Raw genomic sequence first — 11492 nt, 5'->3', positions numbered from 1 at the left:
CTACTTTATACTGGCTTTTCTTTTCTTCACAGTACTTGTCATCATCTGGTGTATTATATACTATATTTATTTGTTTTTATTCTTTCACCATCATTGGATTGTGGTGGCTTCTGTCTTCCAGCACTCTATACTCATTGCCTGTAAAGTGCTTTGAACATGTTCAAAACTAAATACATATTTCTCAAATGCATGAAAGGTATACTCAGTAAAACAGTGTAATGCATGTGCTCTTGGGTAAAATACTGAGAATGGGTCAAAAATGCCTAATCAGAGATTAGCAGGGAATCACTTAAAGAGAACAAATCCATGCATAAAATACTGACATTGATTTTTTTGAATGCAAAATAAAGAAATCGTAGCATTCCAACTATGGGCGTAATACCATTTGTGTGAAATATGTAATGTCATTTTCCTCTTTCCTGGTAGTCAATCCAGCCACATGGAACCAGGCAATGAAACAGGGATTTCAGGATTTCTTCTTATGGGATTTTCAGAGGAATTAGAATTGCAGTCCTTCACATTTGGGCTTTTTCTCTCCATGTATCTGATCACTGTGCTTGGAAACCTGCTCATCCTCTTGGCTGTCAGCTCTGACTCCCACCTCCACGCACCCATGTACTTCTTTCTTTCCAACCTGTCATTTGTAGACATCTGTTTCACCTCTGCCACCATCCCAAAGATGTTGCTGAACATCCAGATGCAGAGCAAAGTCATAACCTATGCAGGTTGCATCACCCAGCTGTACTTTTTTGTAATCTTCTCGGGGCTGGACATCTATCTCCTGGCCGTGATGGCCTATGATCGATTTGTGGCCATCTGTCACCTGCTGTACTACATGGTCAGCATGAACCATCAGCTCTGTGGAACCTTGCTTCTAGTGTCTTGGATCACAAGTGTCTTACATTCTTTCTTACAAACCTTAATGGTGTTGCAGCTCTCATTCTGTACACATGTGGAAATCCCCCACTTTTTCTGTGAACTCAATCAGATGATCCAACTTGCATGTTCTGATACCTTTCCTAATAATATGGTTATGTATTTTACAGCTATGCTGCTGTGTGGTGGTCCCCTCGCTGGTATAATTTATTCTTACTTTAAGATGGTTTGCAGTATATGTGGAATCTCAGCAGCTCAAGGGAAGTATAAAGCATTTTCCACCTGTGCATCTCACCTCTCAGTCTTCTCCTTATTTTTTTGTACAAGCCTAGGAGTGTACTTCAGCTCTGCTGCTAGCCAGAGCTCACACTCAAGTGCAATAGCCTCAGTGGTGTACACCCTTGTCACGCCCATGCTGAATCCCTTCATCTACAGTCTGAGGAATAAAGAAATAAAAGGGGCTCTGAAAAGATTCTTCAGGATGGCAAGTACAAAACGGCCAGTTATACTTGGGCAGAAGAAATGCCCAGGATTGCAGGACTCAAAGCCTCAGAGTCAGAATTGTGCTTCTTTAACCACATTGCAGAAGTAGAACCCTCTCTTTTTATTTATTTTCTGGAATTATCACTTTTTCAACTTCTTTGTACAATTTACATACTTTATTATGCTTTTCTCTCTCTCTGATATTTAACAGGTTTTTTCCTCCTTTTTTTCCTATTTTCCTAATTTATTCCCAACCTTTGATATGAAAACAATTGGAAATTTCCATTTATTTCACGGAATAACTTGATTATTGTATGTGTTAGTTGTTGCTGCGTAACTACTCAACACAAAATAAAATGGTTTAATCTTATGTATATATTATCACGTTGAATGGTATGGTGGGGAGTTGTTCTGAGCTCTGTGGTGCCTCATAAATCTGTAACTAGCTGTGATTCCCCATGCCGTGTTTCTAAGGCTCATCCATGAATCTCTGCACTGCTGTAGTGTTCTTTTTAAACCAAGTTAAGGTTATTTCATTCATTCTTATATCTAGGTTAATCTAGTTTACAGAAAAAAATAATTATCAAATTAATTCCACTGCACGATAGCCATATGTAACACTCTTCTTTCTTCCCAGTTTGATGTATCAAACATGCTTCTTCAGAGTGACTCAGCTACCTGTGCCCTAGACCCTACCCTGAGTCACGTGTCAGTAGAAATTTTCCTTTTAACTAATGAATGAGAGTATAATGACTTAATATAAACTGCACCTATTTAAAAAGTTCAGACAATAGAGGGAATAGAGAGACTTTCCTGAGTGACACCAACAAGACTGCAGTATGACATTTTCTAGTACCTGTCTGCTCCCAGACACATCAAATTAAACAGCTATCCATCCACCAAAATACCTTTGCAGGAGGCAAAGATTCCAGATGAGTGACTAAAGCAACTTGGTAGATCAAATTAATAAAAAAGACACATTTAAGAGAGTGAAAAGGACATTTTTATGTTACCCCTGTCATGCCTATGCCAAGCCTGTGTGGCCCGTTGTGGAGAGAGACACTCTCTAAGTGAGGACAGTACGGTGAAGTGAGCACCTGACTTCACCTCAGACCCCAGTGCCAGACCTACCCCAGTGCCAGGCTAACCCCTCTGAGTCTAGGCTCCAGACCAAGTCCTGCACATTCAGTTCCTGGTCTGCTCCAGCACCAAGCCAGGTCTCATGGTCTCAGGCCCCAGGCTGGCTCCACCAATCCAGGCTCCTAGCCCACTCAAACACCATGCTGGACTCTGGTGCCCAACTTTCTGGCTCCACCTGGCACCAGGCTGACATATGTGTCTCCAGCCTCTAGCCAGCTCCCATGAACTGAAGATTCTGCCCCCAGGTCCAGGCCATCCCCACGGACTGCATTGTCAAGTCCATTCCCAGGTTCCCTGACACTTGGTTGGCTACTTTGGACTCAGAATCCAGGCCTGACCACACAGACCAAGGTCCCATGCCCTTCATTGCAGATTCAAGAGCAAGAAATGTCCCAGTGACTCCAGGCTCCAGGCTCTACCCCTAGTGATATCAGGTGTCAAACTGGACCCAAGGAATCCAAGCACCAGGCCTGTCACTTCCTGACTAAGTCACCAAGGCTGCCTACTAGAGCTCTCCAGAAGCACCCTTCTGGTGCACACAGCACCAGAGAGCCCACGCAGAATCTTTGACAGGCTGACTGTTGAAGGGCTTTGCCTGCCAAAGCTAATCTGCCAAAACTGGAGATGTCTTTTTCCTCAAACGTGCAGACAGAAGATCAAGGAAACAAGCATCATGAATATTCAAGGAATATGAAACCACCCTCCAAAATAAAAAAGTTCTAATGACGGACCCAAGAGAAATAGAGATCTATAAACAATCTAATATTGCTCTTAAAGAATTAAAAAAATATAGCAATGTCCAAATTTTGCAGAAATAAGGAGAAAAATATCAGAGCAGAAATAAATAAAATAGGAAAACAATAGAAAATATCAACCAAAAAAAGAGCTGGCTTTTTGAAAAGATAAAGTTGGCAAAGCTTTAGCTAGACTAACCAAGAAAAAAAAGGGATCATTCAAATACATAAAATTGGAAATGTAAGAAAAGACATTACAATGGCTACAATAGAAAAACAACGAATCAAAGAAACTACTACAATTATACAAAATAAATTGGATAACCTAGAAAAATGGATAAAATTCATGAAAAAATGCAACTTACTAAGATTGAATCATAAAAGAAATATTTTTTAAAAACTCAACAAGCAAATGAAGAGTAAGGAGTTTGAATGAGTAACCCACAACTTCCAAACAATGAAAACCTAAAGACCAGATGATTTCACTGGTGAAGCTTACCAAAACTTTTAAAAAGAATTAACACAAATCCTCTCAAACTCTGCCAGATAATTTAACAGAGGGGATCATTCCAAAATTTATTTCATGAGGCCAGCTTTACCCTGATTCCAAACCCAGACAAGGACACTACAAGAAAGGAAAACTAACTACATGTCAATAGTCCTGATTAATATATGCAAAAATTAGCAAGAAAATCTCACAAACTGAAGTGAACAACACAATGAAAGTATCATACATTATGATCAGAGGAATTTATTTATAGAATACAAAGTTTTCCCTATAAGCAAACAGGTAAATGTGATACATCACATTGATAGAATTAAAGGTAAATATCTATCTATCTATCTATCTATCTATCTATCTATCTATCTAAATATATATGATAATCTCAATAGATGCAGAAAATGCTTTTGGGAAACTCAATATGCCTACATGATAGAAACTCTCAACAAATTTGGTATAGAAGGATGATACCACCTCAAAATAACGAAGAACATATATGACAAGTCACATCTAACTTAACAGCAAAAGGTTTAAAGCTTCTAAGATCAGGAACAAGACAAGTATGCAAGTCCTGCCTCTCCTATTCAACATACTATTAGAAGTCCTAGTTAGACAAGTTAGATTTAAAAAAAAAAGAAAGAAAATTGTGCAAAATGGAAATGAAGAAGTAAAGTTGTTTCTGTTTGAAGATGATAGCATCTTGTGTATAGATGCCTAAAGACTCCACAAAAAAACCTTCAGAAGTAATAAATAAATTCACTTAAGTTTCAGGATAGAAAGCCTAAGTCCAAAAATCAGTTGAATTTCTATACACCAACAATGAACAATATTTCTGAAAAAGATAATGAAAAAATTCATTTACAGTAGTATCAAAAGCAATAAAATACTTAAACATTAATATAACCAAGGAAGTGAAAGATCTACACACATAAAACTATAAGATATTGATGAAAGGCATTGAAGCATACACAAGTGATGGAAAGAAATAAAAACTGTCCCATGTTCATTGATTAGATTTAATATTAAAATGCCTGAATACTGAAAGTCATCTATAGATTGGACGCAATCCACATCAAAATTCCAAAACCATTTTTCACAGAAATATACAAATGATTCTAAAATTTGTATGGAATCACAAAAGATCCTGAATATCCTAGATAATCCTGAGAAACAACAAAGCTGTAGGCATCACCTTTCTCAATTTTGGATTTTCTTATCAAGCTAATTATAACAGTATAGTACTGACTGACATCAGCATCATGGCAGAGTAAGCTCACCCGGGACTCTCTCCCCTCCAACATACAACAAAAAGGAGTAACCATATTCCAACAAAAAAATTCTAGTAGCACAGGAATCCTCAGAGACCCACAGAAGCCAAACAACAGAGGCCGGAGAGGCTGGAGCCCACCTCAGAGGAGATGGAATGGGGTGAGAGAGAACTTTGCTACCTCCATTAAAGACTGGGACCACAGTCACCAGAGGCTCCATGAGGGAAGGAGCAGGGGAGGGGCTGCAAGTCCACAGGATCACTCAGGAGTCCCATGCCATGCAGCCTAGAGGGAAGCCCTCTAATGGGGCGAAAACTTTTGCATGGAATGACCTCATCAAGCCAAAACCCCAGGAGACCAGATAGCAAGAGCTGATCCGGAAACCTGGTCTGTGCTCAAGAGAAAGTGCCCCTCCATGCCCAACCTGCGCTGTGCACCACCATCTCAGCTGAAGGCAGAGGGCTCACAATACACAGCTCTCGACCCCCATCTCGTGGCGACAGGCTGTAACTGCAACTGAATAATATCACCATGGTGAAGACCCATGCTTCTTCCAGCATCCATCAATTCATCAAATCTCAAGACCACAGGGAAAGCAAGCATCCAGAATTATGCCCTGAGGACTCAGAAATAAGTAAACTAAACAATGAATTCAGAATAGCTATCATCAAAAATCTCAATGAGGTAAAGGAAAACAATGAGAAACAAATCAACGAGTTCTGGAGCTACTTCACAAAAGAGATTGAAACTATAGAGAAGAATCAATCAGAAATACTAGAGATGAAAAATACAATGGAAGAAATAGAACAAAATGCAGAACCCCTGAATCTTTGTGTGGATGCCATAGATGAGCAAATCACCATAATCGAAGATAGACAGGTTGAATGGCTCCAGACAGAATAAAAGAGAGACTTAAGAATAAAAAAGTATGAAGACTATCTCAGAGGAATAGTCAAGTCAATGAGGAAATGCAATATAAGAATAATTGGAATCCCTGAGGGCTATAAAAAGGAGAATGGAGCAGAAAGTGTGCTCAAAGGAATAATAGCAGAAAATATCCAAAATCTAGAGAATGAGAGAGAAATATTTGTGGAGGAAGCTTTCGGGTCTCCTAGATATGTCAATGTAAGAAGACCTACTGGAAGGCATATAGTAGTAAAACTGGCCAAAGTGAATGACAAAGAAAGAATACTCAGGGCAGCAAGGCAGCAGAAAATAACCTACAAAGGAACCCCTATCAGACTTTCAGCAGATTTCTCCACAGAAAACATACAAGCTAGGAGAGATTGGAATGACATATTCTAAACCTTAAAAGATAACAATCTTCAGTCAAGAATACTCCATCCAGCAAAAGTATCCTTCAGATATGAGGGAGAAATTAAATCTTTCTCAGACAAGCAAAAGCTAAGGGACTTCGTAGCCACAAGAACCCCTTACAAGAAATCCTCAAGAAGGCCCTCATACCTGAAAAAAGAAAAAATAGGAGAAAGGGGTCACAAAACACCTAGTAAGGAGACAAATAGACAGCATCAAAATAGGATAGCAAATATACAACTATAGCAATAGGATAAAGGGAAGGGAAACAACAAAAACAAACACAATCTTGTCACTTTAACCACAAACACAACACAAGTTGGAATAACAGATGACAATAATAACTTAAGAAGGAAGGAGGAAAGGGACTGAATCAGTTTAGGCTAAGGAAATAAGAGGCCACCAGAAAATGGACTATGTTATGCGCGAGATTCTGAATACAAACTTCAGCATAGCCACCAAACTTAAAAACAGAACAGAGACACAAAAAATAAGTAAGGAAATAAGAAACTCCAGATGTCAATGGGTAGTCCAAAACACACAGGACAAGAAAAAAAGGTAATGCAGGAAAACCAGAAAATGAGTGACAGAATGACAGCATTAAGCCTCATGAGTCAATAATCACCCTTAAGGTAAATGGATTGAACTCTCCAATAAAAAGACACAGAGTGGCAAGATGGATTAAAGAACAAGAGCCAACAATTTGTGGCCTACAGTGACAAATGCAGGCTCAGAGTGAAAGGGTGGAAGATGACAATCCAAGCTAATGGCAAAAAATAGAAAGCAGGTGTTGCAATACTTACATCAGACAAGTAGATTTCAAGATAAGGCAAGTAAAGAGAGACATAGAAGGTCAGTATATAATGATCAAAGGGACACTACATCAAGAAGAAATAGTGCTTATAAATATCTATGCATCCAACACAGGAGCACCAAAGTTCATAAAGCAATTATTAACAAACCTAAAAGAAGATATTAAAAATAACACAATAATAGTAGGGGACCTCACATCATTGGACAGATCATCCAGACAGAAAATCAACAAGGAAACAGAATTAAATGAAAAGCTAAAACAGCTGGAATTAATAGACATATATAGAACACTCCAACCAAAAACAGCAGAATACACATTCTTCTCAAGTGCACACGGAACATTCCCAAGGATAGACCATATGTTGGGAAACAAGGAAAGCCTCTATAAATTTTTTAAAAATCAAAATAATAACAAGCATCTTCTCTGATCATAATGCTATGAAGCTAGAAATTAATTATAAGAAAAAAGCTGAGAAAGGGACAAAGATGTGGAGACCAAACAATATGCTATTGAACAAGCAATGGATCATTGAAGAAATTAAAGAAGAAATCAAAAAACACCTGGAGACAAATGAAAATGATAAAATGCCATACCAACTCATATGGGATACAGCAAAAGCTGTATTAAGAGAGAAATTCAACACAATATAAGCACACGTTAACAAACAAGAAAAATCCCAAATAAGTAGCCTCAAATTATACCTAACTGAATTAGAGAGAGAACAAACAAAGCCCAAAGTCAGCAGAAGGAGAGAAATAATAAAAATCAGAGCAGAAATAAATGCTACTGAAACAAAAAAGGCAGTAGAAAGGACCAATGAAACAAAGAGCTGGTTCTTTGAGAAGATAAATAAAATTGACAAGTCCCTAGCCAGACTCAAAAAGAAAAAAAAAGAGAAAGCTCAAGTAAACAAAATCAGAAACGAAACAGGAGAAATAACAGCAGATTCCACAGAAATACAACGGATTTTAAGAGAATACTATGAAAAACTATATGCCAACAAAATGGATAACCTAGAGGAAATGGATAAATTCTTAGACTTTTACAATCTCCCAAAGCTAAGTCGAGAAGAAGCAGACAGTCGGAATAGACCAATCACAAAGAAGGAGATTGAAACAGCAATCAAAAGCATCCCAAAGAATAAAACCCTAGGTCCACATGGCTTTCCTGCTGAAATCTACCAAACATTCAAAGAGGATTTAATATCTATTCTTTTCAAGTTATTCCAAAAAATTAGGGAGGATGTAACATGTCCTAACACATTCTACGAGGCCAACATCATGTTGATACCAAAGCCTGATAAGGACAGCACGAAAAAGGAGACCCACAGGCCAATATCGCTGATGAACACAGATACAAAAATTCTCAACAAAATTTTGGCAACTTGAATTCAGCAATACATCAAAAGGATTATACATCATGATCAAGTGGGATTCATATTAGGGACTCAGGGATGGTTCAACATCTGCAAATCAATCAACATGGTACACCACATCAACAAATTCAGAAATAAAAAACACACGATCATCTCAATAGATGCAGAGAAAGCATTTGACATAATCCAACAGCAATTTATGATAAAAATTGTGAACAAAATGGGGATAGAAGGAAATTACCTCCACATAATAATGGTCATATATGACAAACCTACAGCCAACATCATACTCAATGGGCAAAAACAGAGCACCAGCCCCCTGAAAACAGGAATAAGACAAGGATGCCCTCTATGACCACTCTTATTCAACATAGTGCTGGAGGTTTTGGTCGGAACAATTAGGCAAGAGAAAGGAATAAAAGGAATCCAAGTAGGGAGGAAAGAAGTGAAACTCGCGCTGTTTGCAGATGACATGATCTTACATACAGAAAACCCCAAAGAATCCATTAGAAAACTTTTAGAAATAATCAACAACTGCAGCAAAGTTGCAGGATATAAAATCAACTCACATAAATCAGTAGCATTTCTATACACTAATAATGGACTAACAGAAAAAGAACTCCAGAACACAATACCATTCACAATTGCAACAAAAAGAATAAAATACCTCAGGGTGAATTTAACTAAGGAAGTGAAGGACCTATACAACAAAAACTACCAGGCTTTCCTAAAAGAAGTGGAGGATGACATAAAGAGATGGAAAGACATTCCATGTACACGGGTTGGAAGAATAAAATGTCCATACTACCTAAAGCAATCTATAGATTCAATGCAATCCTAATCAGAATCCCAATGACATATTTTACAGAAATAGAACAATGAATCCTAAAATTCATATGGGGCAACAAAAGACACAGAATTACTAAAGGAATCCTGAGAAAAAAGAACAAAGCTGGAGGCATCACAATCCCTGACTTCAAAACATGCTACAAAGCTACAGTAATCAAAACAGCATGGTACTGGTACAAAAATAGGTGCACAGATCTATGGAACAAAATTGAAAGCCCAGAAATAAAACCACACATCTATGGACAGCTAATCTTTGACAAAGGATCTAAGGGCCTACAATGGAGAAAAGAAAGTCTTTTCAACAAATGGTGCTGGGAAAACTGGAAAGCCACATGTAAAAGAATGAAAATTGACCATTCTTTTTCACCATTCACAAAAATAAACTCTAAATGGATCAAAGACCTAAAGGTAAGACCTTAAACCATAAGGCTTCTAGAGGAAAATGTAGTCAGTACACTGTTTGACATCAGTATTAAAAGGATCTTTTCGGACACCATGTCTTCTCAGACAAGGGAAACAATAGAAAGAACAAACAAATGGGACCTCATCAAACTAAAGAGCTTCTTCAAGGCAAGGGAAAACAGGATTGAAACAAAAAACAACCCACTAACTGGGAAAAATATTTGCCTGTCATATATCCAACAAAGTGTTAATCTCCATAATATAGAAAGAACTTACACAACTCAACAACAAAAAATCAAACAACCTGATCAAAAATTGGGCAGGAGACATGAACAGACATTTCTCCAAAGAAAATATATGGATGGCCAATTGGCACATGAAAAGATGTTCACCATCACTGATCATCAGGGAAATGCAAATCAAAACTACACTAAGATATCACCTTACACCCATTAGAAAAATTATCCCTCATACACTACTTGTGGGAGTGCAAACTGGTTCAGCCACTATGGAAAACAGTATGGAGATCTCTCAAAAAATTAAAAATAGAAATACCATATGACCCAACCATCCCACTACTGGGTATATATCCAAAGAACTTGAAGTCAGCAATTCCAAAAGTCTCATGCACCCCAATGTTCATTGCAGCATTATTTACAATAGCTAAGACGTGGAAGCAACCTAAGTTCCCATCAACTGATGATTGGATAAAGAAGATATGGTATATATACACAATGGAATACTACTCAGCCATAAAAAAGAATAAAATTGACCCATTCATAACAACAAGGATGGACCTTGAGTGAATTATGTTAAGCGAAATAAGCCAGATAAAGACAATCTCTGTATGACTCCACTCATATGTGGAATTTAAACATTTAGACAAAGAGCACTGATTAGTCGCTACCAGAGGAAAGGAGGGATGGGCACAAAGGGTGAAGGGGTGCACATACAACGTGACTGACAAACAATAATCTACAGCTAAAATTTTACAAGATTGTAAACTATCATAAACTCAATAAAAATTATTAGTAAAAAGAAAAACTATAGTACTGACATAAAAAGAGCAACATAGACAAATAGAACCCAATTGTGAGCCCGGAAATAAACCCATGTGTATATGGGCCACTACATTTATAAGAGAGCCAGAATAATCAATGAGGAAAGGACTGTCTCTTCAATAAATGGTGCTGGGAAAACTGGATAGTCACATGCAAAAGAATAAAATTGGACTCCTATCCGACACCTCTCACAAATACTAGCTCCAGATAGATTGAAAACTCTAACATAAGATCTGAAACCATAACAATTTTAGACCAAAATATAGGGAAAAAATCTCTTTGACATTGGTTCGAGCTATAGTTTTTTGGATACGACACCAAAAACACAAGCAACAGAAGTTAATATAAACAAGTGGAACAACATCAAACTGAAATTCTTTCGCACAGCAAAAGTAACAATCAACAAAATGAAAAGGTAGCATATGGACTGTGGGAAAATATTTTCAAACTTTGGATCTGATAAGGGGTTAATAACCAAAACATATAAGAAACATACAAATTAATAGCAAAACACAAATAATCCAATTAGAAAACGCACAGAGGAACTGAATGGACATTTTTCCAAAAAGACACATAAATGCAGAAGTTACATGAAAAGATGCTCAATGTCAGTAATCATCATGGAAATGCAAATCAAAACCACAATGAGCTATTACTTCACACCTGTTAGAATG

At 37.6% G+C, this 11492-nt stretch overlaps 1 protein-coding gene across 1 annotated transcript; it reads left to right on the top strand.

Moving 5' to 3' along the window:
* Positions 1–439: 439 nt before the first annotated feature.
* Positions 440–1468, top strand: LOC106835931 (olfactory receptor-like protein OLF4). Its single transcript, XM_044775093.1, has one exon. The coding sequence runs from the start codon at positions 440–442 to the stop codon at positions 1466–1468; it is 1029 nt and encodes a 342-aa protein (XP_044631028.1).
* Positions 1469–11492: the final 10024 nt, after the last annotated feature.

This window comes from Equus asinus, chromosome 23, assembly GCF_041296235.1.
Source record: "Equus asinus isolate D_3611 breed Donkey chromosome 23, EquAss-T2T_v2, whole genome shotgun sequence".
Taxonomy (NCBI): domain Eukaryota; kingdom Metazoa; phylum Chordata; class Mammalia; order Perissodactyla; family Equidae; genus Equus; species Equus asinus.
The sequence above is the reverse complement of the archived record's forward strand: the minus strand, read 5'-3'. Positions and strand labels throughout refer to the sequence as shown.

Coding starts and splice junctions, on each gene's coding strand:
- LOC106835931 (XM_044775093.1), top strand. CDS start 440: ATGGAACCAGGCAATGAAACAGGGATTTCAGGATTTCTTCTTATGGGA.